This window comes from Coloeus monedula, assembly GCF_965178545.1.
Source record: "Coloeus monedula genome assembly, chromosome: 6".
Taxonomy (NCBI): Eukaryota; Metazoa; Chordata; class Aves; order Passeriformes; family Corvidae; genus Coloeus; species Coloeus monedula.
This window is the reverse complement of record NC_138786.1, coordinates 17,379,340-17,405,096: the sequence shown is the minus strand read 5'-3', so window position 1 is coordinate 17,405,096 and position 25,757 is coordinate 17,379,340. Positions and strand designations below refer to the sequence as shown.

At 43.5% G+C, this 25,757-nt stretch overlaps 1 protein-coding gene across 1 annotated transcript in view; it reads right to left on the bottom strand.

Annotated features, from left to right (window-relative positions):
- Positions 1-16,297, bottom strand: part of MOB2 (MOB kinase activator 2) — a 110,134-nt gene extending 93,837 nt beyond the window's left edge. The window contains exon 1 of the mRNA XM_082283895.1: positions 16,147-16,297. Coding sequence (XP_082140021.1) covers positions 16,147-16,163 — 17 coding nt within the window. The 5' untranslated portion in view covers positions 16,164-16,297. The remainder of the gene's footprint in view (positions 1-16,146) is intronic.
- Between the last annotated feature and the right edge of the window lie 9,460 nt (positions 16,298-25,757).

Genomic DNA, 25,757 nt, shown 5'->3' with positions numbered 1-25,757 from the left:
CTATTGGAAAACAGGATGTGCACAAGGGATTTTTTTTTTTTTTGTATGCACATTCCCAACTTACATCTTCAAGGAATATTTGGGCAAGGGGAGAACAGATTCAAGCCGAGAGCTTTGCATAACCAGCAAACAAATAAACGGCAACAAGAAGATGGAACAACAAGATTATGCTCCGAATACTCTTGTCTAACGGGAAGGCAAAGCCAAGAAGCCCTGCAGGAAGCACAAGCTAGAAGCAAACTGTCTTATTTCCTATTGCTTCTGTGTTTAAAAACATCCCCAGTATGCATAAATCAAGATGTCACTGGCAGTGAAAACAGAAGCCCAGCTTAACTCCATAGCTACAAGGCTCTGTTAATCCCTCTCTAACATTCTCACTAGGGTCCCCAGCTTTCTTTTGTTCTCATAATATCAAGCTATGACCAAAAAAACCACTATGGCAATGACACATACGGAAGAAATTTGTATTCACTTGTCAGATACTGGGTAAAAATATCTCCCTCAGAGGCACAGAAGTGAAAAATCAAAGCAAGCAGAGGCTACTGGGACATACTGACAATCATTCAAATTTTTTGAACACAAATTTATTTACAGCAGCACCCAAAACACTGAGAACAGTCACAACTGTAGTCTAACATGGATCAACATAAAATACCAGTAATCACTACCTGGAGGCTTTTAAAAGATAATCAGTCTTCAGAAACATTCCTAGTTCGTGCATACGTCAGCTCTGTTTATTATTATTGCAAGGTGTAGTAAGAGAAATGCTGTCCTCAGTAAACTTACTGGAAGGAGAAAAGAGCAATGGAATGCAATAGTTCTCCCCCGTAGAGAGGGAACCTCATGCTTTGGCACAGCCATGCTAAAAATTCAGACAGCTTTTCTTTGGACAAGGTGGAACACACTGAAGGCTGTCAGGGAGGTTACAAATGTTGTTGCCACAGTGCATGTGAGGAAGCAGGAACTGCGTGTTTAACTTTCTTTTGTTTTCCTTCCACTCTCAGATGTGAGCTACTTTCACAATTATCCAAAGAATTAATCAGTAACTTCTTCACTGGTTTTTGGTAAAAGCTATACCTTCTAGAGAAAAGAGGACAAAAGAGACAGCACTTATCTGCACACCTTTTCATGATAAAGGCTCATAAGAGCTGCTACAGCCTCCATCACTCCCTTGGCATAGGACAAAGTCATCCTTTAGATGATACAGGACTTAATCTTCTCCAAGATATTCTGGAGAATGTAATACCTGAATGAGTCATGTCCTACTGTATTTTGAAGAAAACAGAATCTCACCAGGAAGTGCAGAGGTACAAGACTCAAATGTTGGACACTGCAATACATACTTTAGTTATCTTTTGAACCAAGTTACCAATGCAAATTCTTGAGAAATCTACATGCACAATTAACCTGTACACAATATTTTTGTAACAATTTGATTTAAAACCTACTAAAGAAGGAAGCCATGGAAGAGCAGTAGGTTTTCATAAGCCTAAAGTGCAAAAAGTTCCAAGGAACATAAAAAGGTCGTTTCCATTCACTACACAAACCTGATTTATTCTCAGCATGATACCAACAAATCCCAGGTAGTATTCAACTGATCAGCTGCTTGAACTGGCTTGGTTATACATTACTCCTTGCAGTACCCAGCAGAATCATTTCTTCTTCTTCTCCTACATACTTAGTATTTATGTCTCCTGATCAAGATTTTTCTCTTCTATTTATACTACATAAATAAAGCTAGGCTTATTAAGCTAGTGCCAGAGAATAATCACAGAACTGAGAAATACAAAGTGTATTTCGAACACATACTGAGATCCCTCTTGTGCACACACAACACCAACAAAACCCCATCAACGGGGAAAGCACTCACCTAATGAGACAAAAAAAAAACCCCAATCATTATTCTCTTTATCACAGATCCTCACCCTAAGCATTCTTTCTGAAGAAATTTCAGCTTGGCATTTACATAATTTTAAATGGCAATTACATTTAGGGAAAGCACCTTGAACCAATCATCTTTTCATTTCCAATTTCCAGATGCTAAAGTAACTCCTACTGAAGGATTATAATCAGCAAACTCTGCTTAAACTATTTTACTGCATTATTTTGTTTTAATTACTAAAAATTACCAGACTGAAAACAATTCTTCAGATTGTGACAGAAGTTTATATAAATTTCAAAAGCTTAAGCTCAGAATAACCAAGAGGAACAAGCAAGTTTCAAGTATTTAAACTGTTCAGGAAGCACTGCAGATTCAACACCACCAAGGCCAATGTACCATCTGGCTTCTCTGAAAACACATCCCCAACCCAAATAGATATTTGTCTTTGGAAAAGACCTATCATAAGAAAAACAAGGAAGTACAGATTACAGAAACAACAGGAGATCAGTAATACAACAGTAATACCAACCAAGTGGTCTCATTTCCTAATTTATATTCTATACTTGGTGATGATGTTAAAACAGACTCTACCTTAATTCTTAGCTCCTTCTGGGGAAGAAAGGGAAAAGGTGGCATATTTTCGCCTCTAGAAAACTAGAAATAACAGCAAGAGCACCACCATGATTCAGTATTAATATCCTGGAATACCTCTAAGTCCATAGAACTTCAAATCTTCTCCCCCAGTAGCCATTTCCATCTTCTTCTCTCATCATCATTGCATTATCAAGATCACTAGAAGTTACTAGAAAGATTAACATTTGTCAAATAACAGTCACAGTCCCTAAGGTGACATTTCAACAATGGGGAACAGCAAATACCAGAAAAAAAGTGACTTACATCATCCTTCAGAACCCCATACCATAATTGAGCGCCCCTAAACAAATGCAAGAATGAAATATGCTAACAAGATAGCTGACTTCATGAATAATAAATCTGAAAATTTTGACCATAGTCAAAAAGGTATTAACTTAAAACAATGAAAAAGAGGTATCAATTTCTTAATCTTCCTGTCAGACATCTTGGAGGTGAAAAGGTACAACTAGTCTATGACTTAAAAATCACGAGGAAAGACATTCCATGACTACTTAAAGTTTTCCAAACTCGAACACCTGTTTTTTTCCAAACTCAAACACCAGTACATTTAGTACTTTTGTAAGAAGAAACAGATACTGGAAATGAGTGTTACAAGAAGTATTTTAGAAGGGAGTTACATTCTTGTCCCTCTCTAGCACTCAGATTTTTGTGGAGCATTTCAACTTCCGGTACATAAAAAAGGGAGGTATTTGCAAACAAAAGATTAGGCTTTACTGTGCTGTTAAGCAAATATGTTCTGAATATCTACCTCTGCATCTCAGAACTATCATAATGCAACACAACAGCCTACCAAGACCAGTACTCCATTCTGATACTAGCCAACACCATAACAATTCACAAGACTCCATAGATCTCTGGAAACACAGCTAATTGCCCAAAACCATATCCCAGGAGAAATTTCTTCCCAACTGACTGCTCAGCTTCAATGCATTATCCTAGCTAGTACTTTTGCTAATGTGGTTAATCTTTACAGAACTGTATTATTTACCTTAGTGAATCATACAGTTTAAATCCTCAGCTCAGCCACAGGCTGTATACAAAAATTCTTCCTATTTATTATTATTATTCCAGCCTTCTAGTGTTATCCAATACACCAAAATTGTTCTTTATTGTCAAAGTATGCTGGCAAGTAAATTGTTTTTAAACCCACTTTTGCCTTATTCTCCCCCTCATTTTTGAACTTGGTGCTGCTTTTCCACATGATGAAGCAGAAAAAGTTTTTACTGAAACCCAGTTAACCTGAAGGTCTTCTGGGTTTAATTTTGTAACAAGAGCATACTGGAGAATTCATTCTTTCTTTGGAGGTCTGAGCACCTGCTGTGAAACTCACATTGCCATTTTACTACTAGACTCCAAAAAATGGCGCAAAAAAAAAAAAAAAAAAAAAAAAAAAGAGATTAAAAAGTAACAGTTTCATGTTAGTAGCTAGCTGTCACTATAGAATAATATTTGTTTTAGGAACCACGAGTTAATGAGTAGCCCATGGCTATATGATAACCATTGTCTCCCTTGGAGAGTAGATTCCTTTTTAGACAGGTTTATCACACAGTATTTTTACTTCATGTCCTGTGCACTCCACCCACACCACTATTCTCCAGGGATCTTAGGGAAACAAGTCATGGGGAGAGTTCCTGTAAGCAGGAACATTATTACTTTCAGTGGGAACATGGATCCAGTTTCCATTAGTTATTCCCACAGCTGTTGAGTCCTGCCTTTTTTTATTTTGACATGTTGCAAGTCCATATACTTGGGCATATACCAGCAAAAGGATAAGGAGAGAGCTGGTTTTACATAGACTCTTTGAGAAACTTCATATTTGCAACACCCTTTAGTAACAATGCATTATTTTTCATCCAAAAACATACCAAACCTAGGATGTATTATTTCTCTTATTTTAATGAATACTGACCAATCTACTCCATTGTTTGGTCAGCAGTACCAAACAGTTTTAAAGAACTTTCCTTCTGTAGCACTACTAGAACTTTGTGCCATTTTAAAAAAACTTAAGGTTAGTGAATTGCAGAATTAAGAGGAATAGGGGAAAAAAAACAAGTACATCTTCCTATTTCACTTTGCTAGGAACAAAAAGTTCTGGGTGGATTTCGTTTGCACTTGCAGTCTGGCTCCCCTATCACAACAGCCTTTGACCTTCTCCACTGCTCCATAGCTTGACTATGTCCAGCCTGGCTTCTACAGTAATTGATGGACACAGTACAAGCAAAAAACATGGAACAATTACTAAACCCCAGCTTCAGAGGTAACAGCAGAGGACAAAATTTTACACAAAGCTGCACATTTCAGCCTAATCACGTTTCAATTTCCATCACACCAGCAAATCAAGCCCTCCAGAAAGCAGAGGTTCTTTCCCGCTCGGGTTCTGTGTAGTCCACAAAGGGTGCACTGACCTGGTAGTTGGTGCCCTCGAGTTCCCACCTCACATCATCACCACTGTTTCTCTGCCTTAGTCCTTGAGTCTGGTCAGCACTACCTTCTGGCCTAACTTGTGCTACCATCAAAGTGCATACACTGATTTTTGGTGTATCTGGGACTAGATCTTTTGCCTGTAAAGTCACAGATCCAAATAAACCTCATACGCACCTTCTTATAAAACTGTGCTAGGTCCACAAGCAGAAGAAAGTATTACATACAAGCCACGAGACAACTATCGGCCAGGGATTGAAGGGCAGGCAATAATTTTTACAGCCACAGGCAAGTGAGAAGTCCCCACAGACAGAAACACAATGTCCTGTAATACCTGATAGCCTGCTGCAGGCCCCTACTTGCTAAATAGAAACACGTGACAAACCAGGCCACAGACATTTATCTGGATGAACAATAAATTACTCTTTTACGTCAGGCATGTACTGGAATTCCCCAGATCCAAGCTCTTTGGGCATTTGTTTTGACAGCTATAGTTCAATTACCAACAGTGATTGTACATAAGATACTATTACATGCAGTATTTTATAAAAATATCAAGGTCTAAGTAATAATGGAAAATAATTATCATTCCTTTATTAAACCCAGACAGGAAATGATGATGTCTGTGCTAGTAAAGTTTTATTACATGTATAAACACCATACTTATTCCTATATTTGCTTCCTCTTTGCTCAAAACCTATCTGCTTACTCAGACACCAAGGCTGTTTTTAGCATGGGGGACTATCAGCCTGGTGACATCTCTCATGAACTCTCAGGTTTGTTTTCCAAATTTTTAATTTTTTTTTTCTACTTTTTGTCATTGGAAGAGTGCTTTTACACTCAAGAAATCAAAGGAGTGAATTTGAGTTGCATCTTTTAAAACACGTCAAGACCTTCATGGAAGGTGTCCTTCAGAAGTTAAGCAACTTCCACGTTAGCTTAAATCGTGATGCCCACCGAAATATTTAACACCTTTTTATTTTACATTTTTGGCTTGGCTCAGAAATACTGTGGGTGGATGACACATCTAAACAAGTACAACCAATGTGTTTAAATTTGTCTGTCTTTATAATAAAGTTACTTCCTTCTCAAGAAATTCCTGCCAACTTTTTTATTTTATAATAACACCCCCCCATGTTTCAGCACAAAATGTTTAAACATGGGAATTCAATAGATCTACTAGGTAAGAATATTTCTTGTTTAATTACAGAATGGATTACGACTAGAAAAAGCAAACAAATAAACCAAACAAAAAAACCCAGCAAGTGATTTTCTCCTGCAATATAGTGGATTATACTGCATGTGCTTCATGAACTGCAGAAAATACTTCTTCAATTAACAAGCTGCCTCCTTGCCAGTACTCCCAAGGAGTCCAACAGTGAGAGTAAGTTTTCACTCTACCTAAAACCAAGAAGAACTTGATTTAAACAGAAACATTGATTCTGTTAACAATAATAAGAGAATACAAGCCTGTGAACATGTAAATAATACCTTGCCCACTTAAAAAGTTGTACCACATATAGTAACAACTGCCTACATTTTAGTGGATGACTGTGCACATCCTGTCTGAAACAAGCCTGGAAAAATTCTTATAAACACAAAAAAAAAAAAAAAGAACCACCAAAACAAGAACCACCAGCTTACTACAGTACTGTGTGAAAACAGAAAGCCCCCCCCTTAAAAGGCAAACCAACCACATTACCTACAAACTTGCAGTTAAATACCAAAATGCTTGTGCATTACAAGCATGAACCCACAATCTCCCCTTTCTTAGATGAGTTTTCATAGCACTTTATTTTATTTATTCCACTTGCTCAAGCCTCAACAAGCTCAAGTGACTCAGGCCAGTACCTTCATATTCATCAGGGTGGGGCAAGGGAGACAACCTCAGTACAGACACTCTGCGGTTATAAGAATGCAAATCACCCAATTCAGCATTTCGAATAGCACCCATAACTCAAAGCTAAAGCCTGTGCTACACCAGACCACATGCTAAAAGCCTATCATATGCCTAACAAGAAACATTCATAAATACATCAAAAAAACCCCTGAGATTTCAGTTTAGTCTTCAAAAATTGCTCATCACCAATGGCACCACAACAATCAAGTGAAGAAGGGATACAGTAGGAACAACAGCTGTTACATGTCCATCCAGGAATATGGTGCAAAAAAAACATTACTCCTTAATGCCCAACAAGTCAAGCAGCAGAGGGGTGGCCAAGAGACCCTCTGCCTTGCAAGATTAAGGCTAGAATTGAACGAAAGAAAAGCTACAGTCATTAGGATGAAGTACCCTTTCACTGTTTCTTTCGCTCGCCTCTTAGCAGTCCTATTTCTCCCAAACGTCAAAACTCAGCTAATTAAAAAAAAAAAAAAAAAAGGCACTATCTGGCTACAGCAAAAAGGAGGCACAGACAAGACCATAAGAACATTAGAACTGCAGGTTAGCACAGGCACCCCAATCGGAAATTACAAGGAAACCAAGAAAGGTTGGCTCACAGAACAAAGTAAGACAACATTGGAAAAAAATTAGAGCCATCAGAGGATTTGAATACCCTAGAACAGAATCTGCAAGTACTTCCATTTCTAAGCTCTTTCCCTTGCTAGAAGATATTCAGATAACCTTAAATAGCAAGACCAGTGCCCAAATACGGCTTTTTGAATGCAGGCTGGTCAGCTCCTTAAAAAGGTACCAGTCCTCTGCTAAACCAGCAGGTGAGATTCTCCGGCTGGCCTGGAACTGTACTATTAGCATGCTTTTGTTCAAGACAGGTTATTAACATAAACTAGAGATACAAGCATGCCCAGAAGCTTTTTCTTTCTTTCCCAAGTACTTTTGTTAATAACTAATAAAAGTTATTAGCCCTCACTACAAACTTGGTTCCCTTTGTATCTGATGGAAAACAGCCACACACTAACACTCTAGTAGACATGACAGTCAGGAAGGTTGTACAGATTGGAGTTCCAGCAACACCTGGATATCATCAGAGAGAAGACTGACTGAAGAAAAAAAGCTATTTATCATTTACCTGACAAACCTGAAACCACTGAGTTAATCCTGTAACCTGAGCCCATTTGCAAAGTAGACACCTCCTCTTAAAAAACATCTCCATCCAGTTTTGCATAACTTGTAAAGAAGGAACAAAGCCTCTCCTGAGCAACTCCATGCTGGTTTATGAAGCACCATGTAAAAGAAACATGTTCTCCAAATTAGGAAATTCTAGACTGAAGTTTATGAACTGAAGCAGTCAGGAAAAAACAAATAAGGCTCAAGATCACCTCTATGCAACCTGTTTCACACAGCTTCTGTTCATTATGTATAAATACTAGGAGAGTTCTCAGATAAAAGTCCCAAGTATTTAGACATTTCAGAGTAGAAAAGGTACAACAGTGATCCAGTCACTGAACACTGATGATAAAAATATTCAGGGACCACCTTTATGACCTAAGCAGTGAAAAAGAAGGGGAAAAGAAATTAAAAAGCATGCAGATCTATTCTGATGAGCTTGAGTTACCAGACCTGGATCATTTAGAGATACAGTTTTCTGCATGCTTACATTCTAGCTTAATGGCTTTACTTTCAGTGTTCAGAGTAAGAAGGAATTTGATCTGTGACAGTCATTCCTGTCTTGATACCAGTTTAATCTGTGACATTCTTCAGAAAATTGTATCTAAATTCTGGTTTGGGGGTTATTTTTGTGTGCGTGTATATGTGTGTTCAATGCTCTTTTTCCACAGTCAGGAACAGAGGTTTGCAGGCTGTGTGAAAAACTTGCACCTTGACCAGTTTCTCTTGGCTGGCAGGATAAAAGGAAACTAACTTTTGAGAAAACTGCCATTTTTTCCCTTCCAAATGCTAAAATTATCACACTGCTCTTCAGGTATTTAGTTATATTCATCATTCTAGCTGCAAAATTAAATTATTTAGAACTACTGCACACTGTCTCAGGAACAGGGAAGCCCCCAGACTGCAACTGTTTGAAGTGCCAGAACAAGGCCATGAAGCAACAGTTCTTCCTCAAGTCATCCCACTTGATGTAACACTTTCCAGTACTACTCTAAACAACACGATTGCAAAAATAATTTTAAATAATCAGATTTATTCATTTTATGTACAGTTAAGGACAGCTTAATTTTTTTTTTTTTTTGTAACTGCAGAGTAAGATGAGTGGAAAAATTGCTAAGAAGGATTTTGAAAAACAGAACCTAGCAAGCAAGCTTCACAACCTTATCACCAATTGTAAAAGGCTAAACATGGGTAGAATACAATGGACAAGATCACTTCAGTAGTATTCCACTAGCAGAAACACACATTAAAGCTGCTTGCTAGGTCATCAGTGATGGCAGAATACGCAGATCTGACAACACCGAGTTCAAACTTGTATGCACAGCTATCTAAAAATTGCAGTCTCTTATTAATTTTACTCTTTCAAGTATGCTTTCTCTGGGCCCACATCCAGCAGATGTAACAGATGGAAACTGCCAGTGAAATATGGCAAAGTTATGTAGGCCATCATGCATGAACCAAGCTTCCTGAACACTTTCTTGAATCAGACTGCTGGATTCAGCCAGGCACCCAAAATACCACCTACCTTCACATTCACACCATGACACAGCCAGCACTTCCCTCACGTAGATGAAACATGATTTACAGACAATTGTAAAGTCTGGGTTATTTATAAATATGCAGTTCACGATGAGTATATTTACAGTTTAGCCATAAAGTGAATGTAACACTGTGGGACAGCAACTGTGACAGTGCTCTGATGCCACTGCCTGCTCCAGGATACCAGCCTAGTCATGGCATCTCCTATTTTCAGACATTCTGCAGTTCTTCTCAACATTCAAGCAGGATACATCACCAGAAGATAGATCACCAATTATTTTCAGAGTAATTACCACTAATAATCACATTACTACATGATTACGTTCAGTTAAGTCCTTGCTGCCACCAAAGTGTTCTCTAAGCTTTGTGTTCTCACAAACACCATAGTGCTAACAACATTATTCATGTAGCTACAGAAACAGGCTGCAGGAACTCATTTAGCTGAAAACTAACCTGAGCAGAGGAAACAAGGCAGACTAATAAATTAAAAAAAAAAATATTTGTTTTCCTTCAGATGAGTGTCTTAACCTACCAGCCTTCCTGAATCCTGATGCTACTGCAAAGGAGGAGAGAGTAACATGCAGAGACATGCAAGGAAGGAGTATTGCTACACTTAAAGAATACTCAACTCCTTTTCTAGGCAAAGTGATAGTTCATTTTATTTTACGGACCTGGAAAATTACCTACTCTTCTTATCCCTCAACATGTTGGAAAAAGAGCACTCTAATAAGATAAAACCAGTATTAACCCATGCACCATACTCAGCAAAGTAACTGATAAATTCTGTGATTTGCTGAAGTAACAAAGGTTTTAAAATGCAGGATTTTTTTGGCATTTTCTCCAAGAAATCAATAATTAACTATACCAGGACACTTCAGGGAGCAAGGCTCTGCAGTTACTTGCTATCTGTTTTGCACTACAAAAGAAGAACCTTAGCAGTGATCATCTCAGTAATATAACCGAGCACTTTCAGAAGCAGGGAGATGTAAGGCAACAGCACACCTGAAAAATTTAAATTGCTCTCTTACAGTCATGACTCCTTTTCTACAACTCTAATAGCCCTTGAAACTCACATTTCAAAGCAACAGCACATTTCCACTACTATACTAATGAATATTACAAGTTAATATTTAATGGAGATCTAATTTTACCTGCAGACAGTGTTACGTAGTTGTTTCACAGTTAAGCTCTGCTTTAGCAGAGGTACTGCTCATGTCTGCTAAGGTTTTGAAGTAATATTGAAGTCTCATCTGTAAGCAGTGAATGGAGTGCCAGTGGTTCACAGACAGACCTAGATTTATCTGGGGACAGCAACCTGGGACCCCATAGGTAATGTTACACCTACAAATAGAAGCAAATAAGGAACATGTCAATTTTTCCTGCCCATTGAGACCATACATGTCTGGTTTACTGGTTCTGAGTTATTTTCTTCTCCCTCAAAGTAGGGAAAATGGCATGTGAGGCCAAGAATCTGCAGGGAATGGAATGCAAGGGAAACACCTGTTGTGAGGTCAGTTCAAAAACAGAACAAAGATACACACCATGTGAGCTGTGAAAGGTGAGAGGTTGCAGCAGTTTGTAGAGGGAAGACTGCCTTATAAAGGCAAGAGAATTTCTTCACAGGAGGTGACTAAAGGGAAGAAAGGGGAAAGCATTCCCTACAGCTACAGCAGCTGAAGAACTTGCAGTGCTATTCCCTTCTTCCTTTTAATAGAAATATTTGCTATAATTAGGAAGTTTTGAATGGTACCCAGAATGAAAATCATTACCTACTTTTTATATAAAAGGTCTGCTAGGTAAAAGCAGGTTCAGCTGTATTATGCACCAGCCAAACTGACAGCTAAGCTTGCTGCATGATTTCTCATTGCTCCCACTACAAGATGCACTCCTCACAGTTAATGGACTTGATGATCCTCATGGCTCCCTTCCAAGCCGAGATACCTATGATAGTGCACCTATTCAAAAGCAACAAAGGTTTAGTCTAACAGGTGACAAACAGCATATTGGATCTGTACTGACTCAGAACTCGAACACTGGTGTGCTTTTTTCACATCTAGTCCTCAGCTGTTCTGGCTCAAGGTTAGGACTTTTCTGCATGACAATGCTATTCCTCTTTCACCATAGCCTGTCTTGAACTGGACAGTGTCTTAAGGCCTTATGAGAACTTTTCTTAAAGATCCTTCCACAAATGTGCAATGGAAGACAACGAAACAGCAGTATGTGTTACTTTCCTTCTAGCCTTCAGAATTACTGCAGGGATAGCATGGCAAAATCCTATATCCAAAACAAATGAAACAACTGCCAGCTTCAATTTAAGTCCCTGACAGTTATAGCTGAATAAAATAAATGCATGACATACAAGTCTCCTCTACCAAACAAATCTAGCAGTGTGCTAACCTTGAGAAGTTCTCTTGCACTGTTTTTTAAAAAACACCACTACAGCATATACTCAAAAAGACTGAATTTGCATAATTACTGCGTTATCTCACTACAACATACTTTCCAACTACCTATCTTGATGAGATGAAGACTATGCAATGCAGCACATATATGTGGTGTTTACAATGGATTAACCAACATTACAAAGTAAAATCTGCAAGTGTGAGGGCTATTAGTTTCAATTAGGCATTATTCAGTTTACAGCTGTAGCCACTTGCTATGTCTTGCAGACCACAGACCACCTGAGGAGACAGAAATAATCTGTGCTGTCTTTGGGCACAAATGTCCTGACCAGAAGTTTACTTCTTCTGCCATTTGTATTTTCCTTATCTTTCTAGGCCATTGCTTTTCTCTAACCGTCCTCAAAGCAGAAAATGTGGAATATGAGAAGAGCATAGCCTTCAATCATTTTTAGGCCCTTCTTTTCAAGTCACTAGGGCAACATATGGAAGAACAAATAACTGAGCAGGGGATGGTATGACTGTATGGACAACAAGATCTAAAAGGGATGGTATGACTGCATGGATAACAAGATCTAAAACTTAAATGGAGAAGAAATCTCTCTTGCAGACAGCCTCTCTCTCTTTATTACACTTTATACTCTAATAAAGCCTGAGAGAAGGAGCTGTGAATCTTTGTCAAATTGATGTAAGCAGCTCTCTCAGCTTCAATCAGTATAGTCTATTAACCTACTAAACTACAAAGTTTATAGTACAGATGAAGATCAAATTATGATTGTGTTTAACAGGTAATAATTTGTAAAACACTTTGTTTCTCTCTTTCCTTATCACATAACAGTTTACCAAAACCACTACAGTACACAACCCTCCTCTCTTATGAAAAAATGCATTACAGCATCAGACAGCACCGCTGAAGATGAAAAATAATTGACACCGTGTCAGATTTATTAGCACCATTAATATGTTTTACTCCCATCCAATTATGAAATTTTAAAAAAAGCTTAAAAACCACGTTTCATAAGTGAAGGCACAATGCCTGCCTTTGTTGCTACTTTGAACTTCAAGAGCAGATCAATGCTATTTGCAACACAAAAGTTTGGAATCTCTTCCAAATCGGGTAATATGGATCTCTGGCAAACGTTGTTGAGCAAAGCAATTAAGCAACACTGATCTCTAGTCAAAATTGCACTTAAAATGCATGCTATGTAAAACAAATAAGATCAAAATGGTCTTTTCTTTTCTTTTTTTTTTTTTTTGAGAGAAGGCACAGAAGAAACCATAGTGTTTCACCAGCATCAGTATTAATGCTGCATTCAGTGGAAGGGCAAAATACACTAATCAATCACAGAAAATACTCTGGCTTTACTTTGGTGCTAAACTAAGCACCATACCATGCCAGCAGCTCATTCTTTTCAGCTTTCTTCCTTAGGACTTGACTGGATTTTGAAGCACTTGACTGAACAGCAGGCAGCACCCAGAGAAGTCTTGCTGTGTGACCACATAAGCCTGTAGCTGTTTGTTAATCTGTAATAAATTCACTATTGTTTGTAAGCTTCAGCTTCCGTTTTCTTGTATATTAAGTACTCTGAGGCGATCAGAGACACTTGGGCTGCTGCTCTCAGTGGTACGATTAGAACTTACCCTTCCCCCCCTTTGCAAGGGACCACAAGAGAAGGGGAGGACCAGGAAGGAATAAAGCAGATCTCGCTCTATACTATGTCTACTATGTCTACCAGATAAATGCGACACCAGCTCGAAGGGTCGAGATCTAGAACAGGAGCAACTGTTAGTGCTGCCTAATTTAAGTCGCTTGCACTCGAAGGATCATTTCTCAGTAACACGAAGTTAAAACACAGAGGTGTTTCTCACACCAAAAGGTTAAGAAAGCACAACAGATGAGGAGACATACAAGACCCTCTGCAAGGGTTAGGGAAAGTGCATGGAAAGCTGAAATTGCAAACCACCACCTTACCAAAGCAGTCAGGAACAAGAATGATCACAGTGGTTTTATTAGTGACAACACTGACTCGGGAAAGAGAAACACCACCAAGAAGCAGACCAATACATTTTGCTTGCCAGAGGCATCGACGCCAACTAATGTGTTACTGGGAGAGACCTGTTTTCCTACTATTCTGCAGGCTTTTCTTCAGCCCTGCCCTCCTCACACCAGAGACCCAAACACCTGAAGTTCCCACTGAAAGAAAGGTTGAGCGAATGGCATTACCCAAACTTCTGCCTGGGCAGACAAACGTCCTCAACTTCTTTGTCAAGCAGCAGGACGGATGTTTCCATTTACAAAGACAGTTGCTAACAGCAGGCATAACTTGGCCAGAAATAAGAAAGGGCCCCTCAGGATTCTTAGCCTTTCCCACTTCAAAATATCAATGCTTCCCCCTCCCTGCCATAATCACATACAACCATCCTCCCCAAAATATGCACAAATAGAACTAACAACGTTTTAAAGGAGAAAACACTAAGAGCATCAGTGGGACAATACTGGGTTTGGTCAGGAGAGAAACGTATCAGGAAATAGCTGAGAACAAGCAAGTAATGCACAAATGACTCAGGATCCATTCCCATTACAATGGGGAAAACAGGCAAGTCTTTTCCACACATGTACGGATCCACCCACCCTGGGTAAAAAAGTACAGAACAAATGCCAATTTTTTTGCAGCAACTTCAAGAAGCCCAAAATATTTTTCACAAGAAAACCATCATTCTAAGATACTGAGAGTTTGGCTAAAACAAACCTTGATTCCTTTCTGGTTTACAATATGATTTGCACAGAATAAGTACAGCTGTTGTAGTAGGGCATTTTGAGTCATACTAGTATCCTGCATAAGCCCTGGATCTGATCTTTTTTTGTAATTACAGTAACACTCTTTGACACTCGGGCATTTACTTTTACAAAGTCAGTGTAACAGACCACCTGTGCTTTGTGGGTGTTACAAAACACATCAAAACAAGCTCGTCATTTCTATTTTCACTGACACCATGTAACAACAGAGTGGCGCCCTCAGACTTACAAGACACAAGGTCTGCAGTACATAGCACCCAGACCCCTTCACATGCCACAAATACTGCACTTCTGCTGCTCAGCCTGCTGGAGGAATAGCCAGCCATCGGTGTCCACCCCACAGATATTCAGCATTCCCTCCATCAGAGTGAGTGAGGAGTCAGACTCACAGTAAAACTTTGTATTGACAGCTGGTTCCAGAGTCGGACACGACCCGTGTGAAGGCAAGTAACAAGCGCAATCCCACCACCAAAGAGATCAGCTGCAGACAAAAGGCAACACGCACGCGAATGACCTTTCTAAATACACTACATCCAGCAACAGCGATAAAATAGTTTACCTTGTGTTCTAAGGACATTAGTGTTAGAAAAGGAGGCAACCTAGACGGCAAAGACCATGTTCAGGAACTGGACCAAACTGCTGTGAAGAACAAACTAAGGGTAGCAAGTTATCACAGCAGCGCTAGTTTTGCTGGAGCATAAACCAAGTGCTCATGCGATTTACAAGCATAATTATTCACAGTTCACCTGAGTGTAGGTCGCCCGCACAATTCATGCAAGAAGTAACCGAGAAAATCTTGCTTGGGATACTGGTAGCGTGTAAGGTCGCTCCCATCAACTGCATCTCCTTCTCCTGCACTGAGGCTTCCAGACCTAAAACCTGCAGCAAACAGCTCTCTACCTTCTGTCTCTGTGTAATTAGCACTATTAATCCCAGACTATCCAAGCCCCCTGGCGTGGCTCCGATTTGGCGTTAATCTCTGCCGAGGTCTCTTCTTCCTCCCCCCAGAGAGCCGTTTAAACCTTGGCACGCATTTCGGTTTACATGCTCTGTCGCAGGGGGATTAGCCCCACACTGTATGGGTGGGAAGCACAGAGAGTTGCCACACCTAGCCTGCCTATACCCCAAAAGGGAAAGAAAAGTTACTTTTCAGAGAGCCACCGCTCGGGACCAGACAAGGGCTCCTGTGCGCCCCGTCGTCGCCGCGGGCGCAGGCGGCTGCACCCAGGGACGCCCGGGGCTGAGCTGCAGCCGCGCTCCCGTTCCCGCCGGCAGGAACTGATTAGTCATTTGCGCCGCACGCGGGGCTCGGGCTGCCGGCAGCGGGGCCGCCATGGCCGGGCCGGGAGAGCTCCGGAGGGAGGGACAGAGAGGGGGCCCCACTCACCCCATGAGCCAGTCCATGGCTGGGTCCCGCCGCGCCGGGAAGCTCCCGCGGCCGCCGACTCGCCGCTCACCGCCCGCTCATGGGGGCCGGGGCCGCTGCGCGCTCGGGGCTCCTCCCTCGGCCGCTGTGTCCGTCGGTCCGTGCCCCGGTCGCTCCGTCGGTCGGTCGGTCCCTCCCCGGCCGCGGGCGGGGCGGCCGCCGGGTGCCCCCCCCGGGCTGACACTCGCGCACTGGCGCGGCCGGAAGTAAACACACCGCGCTGGCCAACCCGGAAGCGGCTCCGCACCGCCCCGCCTCGCGGGGCACGCCGGGAGGTGTAGTCCGGGCGCGGCCCGCGGCCCTCGCACCCCCGGGGGATCCCCGGGCCAGGGACCCCCAGCATCACTCGACCCCCTCTGCGGGGGCTTCACTGTCCGGACCCCAGTGCTTTAGTTCTCGCTAAGGCACGCCTTGTCGGGACGTCTGAGGCAGCGCTGGGAGGTCCCATCCCAAGGCAAAGTGTGTTAATTAGAGACGGTGATGAGAGCCTGGCACTGACTCAAGACCCTCCTGAATGGCGACCGCTGTTCCTATCACCCCTTGGCACCCTGAGATTGTCCCGGAGCCTCGCAAGTGGGATGGATGCGGGCTGGCTGCCCCCACTCCTGCCTTGTCCTTTCCGCTACAGAGTCACAGAAGTACGGAGTCAGCTGGGTTGGAAAAGAGCTCTGAGATGATCAAGTCCAACCTTTGACCGGACACTACCATGTCAGCTAGACCATGGCACTGAGTGCCACATCCAGTCTTTACTTAAACACCTCTGGGCATGATGGGTGCATCACCTCCCTGGGCAGCCCATTCCAATATCTAATCACCCTTTCTCTGGAGAAGTTCCTCCTAATGTACAACCTGCACTGTCCTGGCACAGTTTTAAGACCATGTCCTCTGGTCTTCTTGCTGGTTGCCTGTTGCAGTTTGCACTATGTGCTACAGAATCTCTTTTTTTATTCAAAATTCTGTCATTCTTTGTTCCTCTAATTGCAAAAATGACCAACCAGCTGCCAGAGGGATGATACCTATCCCCAGACAGCCCAACACTGCACTCCTTGAGATTTAAGCAACCCTGGCTTTTAAATGTAAATCCCTTCCATGCAGATCACTGATGCACAGCACTTCCAGAGGCTCTGTGAAAAGAGTGTCCTCTTGACCCACTTCCCCGATGAGCACCTGCTCAGGTGGGGATATTTACAGAGGCAGAGCTGCTGGAGGTGATCCCATGCTTTGAACACGTGTGTTAATTAAAACGTGTTATGGGAGAGTGGTGGTTATGTCATTGGACTCCCCGCACTTGCCAGCTTTCCAAGGGAAGGACCTTCTTTCAGAGGCTGTTTGAGCCATCACCCTCCTTCCCTACCCTGCTTCCTCCACGCTGCTGTGCCAGGGGCTCCAAGGGCCCTCCCAGCCCTGTGGTACTCTGAGAGTGAAGGTCCCCAGGGCCCCTCATCGCACAGGCCCACCTGTGGCCCCACTTGTTCAGGGTGGGTGAGTCAGTCCCTGACACCACACTGACTGAGAAGATAGTTCCAGCACAGCAGCGTTATCCTGGGGCTCATGCTGCTTTGCAACGGGATGTCAGGGGGTGATTTAATAAGAATGTTTCTGGGTCATGGTTGTTTTGTATCTCTCTGTCCTAAGGAAAGATGGTGGAATTATTTTGTATTAAAAGCATATTGTGCTGTAGTTGTGGAATGGACCTTCCCTTTGAAATCTGCTCAGGATCCCTTTGCACAACACATAACTGCTTTATTTTGCCATTCTCCTATAACAAAACTTCAGCCTGAGAATTATCTGGGTCTATGGCAGTGTAACATAAGAAACTGAAGGCCAGAACTTGAAAATGTATGTTGTCTGTGTTCCAATGAAGCATTTCTCTTTAATACATTTTATCTTTTAATTGGTTTTCGTTTTACTTATATGTGCATTTAGAAAATGTAGCAGAGGATAGGAGAAAGGTCGTGCAGCAAAACCCCCCATACTTCACTGAGTGGTTGGGGCAAGGATTTTTTACAGTGTTTAAAATACCAGATCAAACCATCTGCAGTAAATAATTATCCTTTATGCAGACACTCGATCCAGTCATTATCTGCAAACATTTGAGAACAGATGTCCCTCATTTGAATTATGTTTTCTTGTTGCCCTTTGTTACGGGTATTTTTAGCAGGGCATTTGAGGATGAGCTCCATCCAAATTTACTGTGGGATGCATTGTACCAGGAGTAGGGTGTTTAGTCATATGACACATGTTTTAAAGCAGAGATGACTTCTGATACAATGAGTTTGTCATGTCAGATTAGCTGTTTTCCTCCTGATTGTATCAAGGAAAATATACAGCAACTGGCACAAGGAGAATTACTGGTGCAAAAAAAAAATTCAGACAAGGAATATGTATTTCATTAATCTTTTGTATCATACTTTCCAAGGGCACAAGGCCTTTGTATCTATATCTCATTTAAGGTGATTTTTTTTCTTTTTTTTTTTTTCCATTGATATTACACCTGCTGTTTTGTTTCGTGTTTTTTCTTCTTCCCTCAGCCACTGGAAACTGCAGAAGTCCCTCTGGCAGACTGAGCATTACACATTCATCCCTGTTCAGTAATGCCCCTCCGTGAGCAGCTCTGAAGAGCAAAGGATGTGCCAATCCCAGAGCAGTGTCCAGTGGTTGTCCTGCAACTTCCCTTCCAAACCCTCTATAAAATGCATTGCAGCGATTATTTCTTTGACAATAGCAAGCTTGGAAGGCTGTGGGGCTCCTTTGTGCTGAGCCCTATGCACATGGACAAAGGAAGGGCTCTCAACGTTCAGGGCTTGCAGGCCCTGTAGGACATGAATATAAGGTGCTTAGCAAGCACTGGTCCCTGGCATACAGATGTGGTAGGAAGTGCAGAGGATCCAGGAGGTTTACAATGCTTGACATTGCAGGGGTTTGCATCGACTCTTCCCTGGATTACTGTTCCACAGTTTACTTGTGTCTAACAGGATTTTATATGTGAGATTATTGACAGGCAGTCTGGGCAGAACAAGCGCCCTGTGGGCTTGTGGGATCTGGACTGTAGGGCTTTTGGCCCGTGGCACATAGCAAGAAATACTGCATTCACTTGCTCCTCTCCTCCTTGTTCTGCCACCCATATCCCATGGCCTGGCTTGCATAACAGGAATCCAAGCAAGTGCATGCCCTGCTCCTCCTGGCCTCCAGGTATAGCGTGGCTTTGTTCCCAGGTGTTCCTCCGCGGCACCAGAGCTTTTCGGAAACTGGTGGGAGGCTGGAGGGGATCTCATGCAGACCAGACCACGGGAGTTGGGGCAGACAAACATCTCACATGAGGATTTGCCAGTCATGTAAAGCTCTGCAGGGCTCAGTATAAAAGCCTAGGTACAAGATAGTGTGGATCTAAGGCCTGTCCCTGTCTGTGAGAAGGTTTTATCACGTCCCGTAATCCCTGAAGAAAGACACTGCAGTCCCAAAAGTGACTCAGCGCTGGCTGGGAACTGCCTTGAAATAGCAAGTGTGAACATTTACTTCCTTATTTTTGTCCCACAGTTCTCATGCCTAGATCTGTACAAAACAGGACGTTTGATAGCCATCCAGACAACAGCTGTCTTATCTGCCTGATTTTCATGTTGGCTTTGAGTTGGCTTGCTCTGCCCATCTGACAATAAAGTGGTACCGCAGAGGGTGAGAGGCTATGAGGAAGTAATCAAGGCACCTGTGTCTCTTTTGTCCCTTTACTGCCTCTGATTTAATTGTCATTACGTCCTACAGTGGGAAAAGTGCACCACACAGGTGGGCAAACACCGCCTTGCACGGCCAACACTAAGGAGGGGGAGTGAACTTTGCTCCTTTATTGGCTTATTGCATCAGAAACCTCCTTCACCACCTCATAGTGCTGTGGGGCCGAGCAGCCTCAGATCTGATACCTTGCCATCAGCCTTGCATGCCCCCTCTTCTCTCCTTGTGGTAGTGCTGTAGGAACAGAGGAAAGAAAGCATTGTTTAGGGCTGCATGAGTTTTCCTTCCCTTGATCTGAAGCAGTGTCATTCCCATGGAGTTCATCTTACCCTGGACAGCTGAGAGGCCTCAACACGCAGAGATGTGAACCCATTTGCCGAGCTGAAGCATTTCCAGTGGGTGGCAGAGAAGTAGAGCAGGTGATGGCTGCCCTGACACAGAGGGGGTGTGACATTTTTCAGCAAGCTGCAAATCTGCAGCACAGATCTGGATCTTCAGCAAAAGGAGGAGATACACCCTGTGCAGTGTATCTCCAGGAGATGTGGCAGGCTGATGGGATTGGGTTCAAAATGGTTCTGTTTGTGAAGCTCTGAATGCGGCGCTGGCTCTTTAAGTCAAAAACATCCATACACTCCTTCCCTGAGACAAAACGTCTTTGTCCCTGTGCGTGAAACATATTATGGTTCAAATTCCTGCAGAGCCATTAGAAAAAGCAAAGTGCATGAGTCTGACAGAGTGGGCCTGCCTGCAACTCTGAATATGATTATTAATCATGCTAGATATTAATAAAAGCATCTCTTCTTGGTAGGAACATTTGATTTTTTTTTTTTTAATAAATAAACACTCTGAGTGGTTATAAATATTGATTGCTGCCAGTAATAGTAAGACCTTTTACATATAGTCTTGCAACAAGAAAATCAATCCTGCTGAGGACCAGATTAGAAAAAAATAAATGGCATTTTGGGTCTTGAACTATCTGGGAAATATGGCTTTTATTCTGATGTGTGAGAGAGGGGTGGAGCTTCAGGGAAGAGGGCTAAAAAATCTGTCCTTGGGGGTCTGCATTTCTAGAGATGCTGACCAGTGTTCAATCTCTCCCAGTCACAGAAGAACAGAATTATTAGGTATCTCCTCTTTCAGACAACTTATGAGACATAAGACTGGTGGTGACTGGGTTTTAATTCCCCCCCACACACACTAATTAGGTATTACTGAGCAGCATCTGCCTTTTGCCTTAGCTTCCATATCTGGAAAATGAAAAAAAACCCCACTCCCTCTTCATCAAGTCTTGTGAGAGATTATGTGTAAATGCTCAGAAACCTCCAGTGCTTAGGAGTGCTAAAAATTAGGTGGATTTCTCTGTGCCTCCACGAGGGAAATACAAGAATTATGCTAAAATGAATTGAAAATAGCCATGAGAGTTTTAGTTTCAGCTGGGAAGCTTGGGAAATGCCAGTGGCCACCCATGGGGTCAAGATGCCTGGGTTGACCTGCATGTGTCAGAGAGCTCTGTAGGGGGATGAGTGTGGGTTTCCTTTTGTCCCAGTGCTGGCAATTCCACGTCATTGTGGACAGGCTGTAACCAAACTGACGCTCTCATTACGCCCGACCAATACCAGCCTATTTGGAGGGCCCCTTGGAAAGGGGAAGCAGAAGACACATGCCAGTTCCATGGTGCTGTTTCTCCTTACTGATAAGCTCTTTCCTGAGTGTGTCCTAATCTGCTGCCAGCGTCAGGGTGGAGAAAAGGGCACAGGGTGAGAAGTGGGACACATATTTTTAAGTTTGGAGAGGGATGTTCACTGTGGGGTTGGGTTGTAGGCTAACTATAAGGAAAAGATGTTGCATGTAACTGGAAGCCAGGGCTTGTCCATCCCCACTGGTTTTGCAGGAAGATGGACACAGCGCCGGAAATTGTTTGCATTATTTTCCTAATGCTGCATCTCTCTCACAGATGGCAAAACTCCCCCTAGGCCTCCTCCTTGAAAAAACCCAGCAGGCTGCAAAAAGCCTGCAAGACATTTTTTTTTTAGAGTCCTTGATGCTTTTAACCACTCCTTGACATTATTTACAGAGGCAAGGAACAACTTTCTGGCACATCTTGTCCTCTAGTACAACTGCGTGTAAAGCAGTTCACCCCATAACCTTTGAAGCACCTCAGAGCCGGTGTCACATCTCCCTGCAGAACAAAGAGACGGGCAGCTCACCTGCGCATACACGGGGCTTTTCTCATGCAGGGCAGAGTGTGCTCCCCACAGCCAAATGCCCAAATGGGAGCAGCTGGATTTGCAAGCCATGGGCTGACGGTGAGCCTCGTGCCAGCATCACACCCTGGGGTTTGCTTTGCGGCTCCCGTTTGCCCGGCTCAGGACGAGCAGTGCCTCGGTGCAGCCAGCTGCCCTCTGCCCCCGCTGCCGGGGCTCAGAATCCCGCAGGCACCTCCAGCCCGGCTCGGGGTTGGTGCCTGCGGTACAAATGAGGCCTCCGATGGCAGCATTAAAGTGTTCCCAGCCCCCACCGATTACAAAGGGTGCCTGGCAGAACAGGAGTCTGTTTGTCTGCTGCGCTCTGCACAAACAGTCGCTTCTGTAAATACATCTCACATGAGCAATTAGCCCCGACAATAAAGAGGTCCCATCTCTGCCGAGCCGTTCGGGGAAGCTGCTCTTCACCGGGCACCGAAGAGGGCTCAAACAACTAGCAATCCCCCACCTGCTGCCTTCCCTGGGAAGGCTCTGGGTCTGCAAAAGCATCCCCTCCGCTCTGCTCCAGCCCTATTGGCTGGGTCTCGGTGCCTTGGCACGACACCGGTGATGCGACCACTCTCCAAAGAGCCCCTGGATGATAACTGAGCACCCAGCAGCGTGGGGCTGCACAGGGAGGGTGCACACATTGCTCTTCAGCTCCTGTGACACCCTGGGGGCAGGCAGAAGTTATTTTAAGGGTGCAGGAAATATTATGCTGTGAAATTGAAGCTGGCTCCCAGTGTGCTTGGAAAGCACCCAGCCCAGCTCAGCAGCCATTCTTATCACTGACTAAATGCACTTGTAATTATTTCTCCTTTCCCTCCTTCCTCACGTTACTAGCATTTTTCTCCTCTTTCATCTTGCACAATTAAATCTGAAAACCAACCCAGGAAAAGCACTAATCAGTTGTTATTCATGTATATTTGCAATGCCAGGTAGAGGCCTCAGCTGGACAGCAGGGCTCTCTGTGCCAGGCTCTGGTCATTGCAAAATCCACAAAGAGAATAGTTAGTACCAAAGCCCTGGAAGTCCTGGCCCCACATATGGAGGGGAGATGTCAAATGTGATGAGCATATTGTAGGCAATGTGCCTTGATGCTTCTTCTTTTTACAGTGCACTCTGTGCTTAAAAAAAAAAAAAAAAATGGAAGGAGGAAGAGGCAGAGAGAGGTAGGAATGAGACAGTCACCCCCAGGCATAGGGCAGCCTGCTGCCTGCTGTCTAACTTTCCAAGGAGGGCAAGTCCTGTGTGCCATATATCGCTTTTCTGGAGGGAAAAGGAGCTTTGGCTAATGCTGCTCTCTCTTTAATTTCTAGCCTTGCTGCATGAAAGCAGTTTTTCCTCTCTTAATCTTTCCAGAAGTGAACACCCGTGTTTTTTCCAGGAGCAGAAATTGAAGTGCTCCTATACTGCTATGCTTGCTCCTACACTGGTATCACTGGACTCCAGCTCCAAGAAGATAGCCAGTCTTGCAAGACTTGTGCAAAAAAAAACCAAACAGAAAAAACGGTGACACAGGTCCTTGTTAATTTATTGAGAACAGCAGAATATTTGTATATCAGTACTTGTAACTGGGGAATAAAGTGTTATTCCCTGCCTTTGAGGTGGATCAAGAAGCCAGTGTGATCCCTGGTGGCAGCCTGCTGTCCTCAGGGCTCCACATCCTAAGAAAACTCAATGGCACCATCTGATGGTTGAGAGGAAATACTCATATTTATGAATATTCATTCATTCAAAGCTATTCCAAATCAATAACAAGGTTTCTAGCTCGGTGCAGGTGGGTTAGTGGCCTTTCAAGGAGGCTTTGGGAGGAATCCGGGAGTGTTGAGAGGTGGGAGGGTTTGGCCTGCACAGGGGGGAATACTACCCTCTTCCTCACTGGGCTCCTTCAGTGCTGACACAGGGGAAGCAGCAGCACCTCCGGAGGAGGCATGTGGAAAACGGGTGAGTGACAGTCGGCTTGCAGGGCACCATCACAGAAATGTAGGATGCTGCTGAGGCTCCCCAAAATCACCACAGTGCAGATTGCACTGTGGCAGAATGGGTGTGCTGGTAGAAACAAAGAGAAGACCCTGCCAAAGAAGCCTGGACAAGGGAAGGCTGAGCTGGAGCTGCTGGGGAGGATTTGGGGTGCATAGATGGCCATATAAGGCTCTGTTGATGCAGGTGGTTCAGACCAATGGGGATTTGTTTGGTAAGTGCACTCCATTGATTTTTCTATGTATAGGAAGTGTTGATTTCTCCAGCAAAGACTGTAAAGGAAGGTCGGGTTTATTCCATGTCTACTTTGCAATGTTAGCAATGGAAGGTGACCTGTCCTCTTTCTCCTCTGACTCTGATGACTGCAAGGGCAGTAAGTGCAAGGAGTCAGCTAAATTTTGCCCCCTGCTCATAGTAATCTGCTACTACCTGAAATCCAGGAGGATAGGGTGACAGGTAAGAAAGCTTTGCCCAGAGCAACTTCCTCAGATTTATTGGGATACAATGCTGCCATGAATGAGTCATGACTTAAAACAGATACCACCATTTGTTACCTGGGCACCATGATTTGTGTTTGTGGAACCAGCTGAAACAACTCCCTGGAGTTTATCTTCGTGGGAGTATGGAAGTACATCCACTGGTCTTTTCATGGGATCAGGCCTGTGCATCTCCTCTGCAAACTGGGGCTGCGTGAGCAGTTTTTAAAGGAGGAGATGAAAACCCCTGTGCTGGGCATGCTGGGGATCTGGCTGAGTGTGGAGGTTTCCTCAGGACATCCACAGGCTCCAAGGCTGTGTTGTCCACAAACTCACCCAAAAATTAATGACTTCTCTCTGCTAGTCCTAATCCCTCTGGAGGGAAAAACATGGCAACTACCAAATCCCTCCCAGGTCAGTGGTGGGGGCTGTAGCAAGATGTGAGATTTAACCTCCACCTGCAAATGGCCACTCCTTCCCACACACTGCCAGCCTCAGCCTGTCTGGTCAGGGCACGGGGTGGTTGTTGTCTGCCTGTTGCTTAATCTGGCTGTTGTCAAAGGGAAGTCGGCTTCCTGGGCAGAGCTGATGGATGCAAGGGAAGGCTTGATCTCAATCTGCTTCTGGCAGTGGGCACCAGTGCTAATGCTCTTGATGGCTCATTAGTCATTTATGGAGTGCACCCAGGCACCTGAAAGTCTTCCTGGGGATGTGGGGAGAGTGAGGCAAGCCATTTTATAAGGGGCTGGGCAGCAAGTTGTTTGCTTCATACCTAGGAAATCAGACCAGAACAGATACGTGGTTTCTGGCTGTAGCTCCACCAGTCTTTTTGGATGCCCCAGCTGCCCAGCATGGTTCCTCACCCTACCACCTGGTTGCTTGAGCAAGGTGAACCTGAAGGGATGGGAAAAGCAGCCTGAGGGGTGTAGGATTGTCCTTCAGGAGTAGCAGGATGGCACTGAGCTGATCATTACTATAAGTAAGTGCTCCCCAGCAGACTGACAGACTTACCTGCTTGTGCCATCAGTGTGAGCCTGTACAGAGATGCAGTCAGCTGTTAACCAGCTGGGCAAGTTATGCTGGCAGCCCTGAAGCAAGGGAGAGGGCAGAGGGGACACTTCCATGGACACAGCCCCTTCAGAAA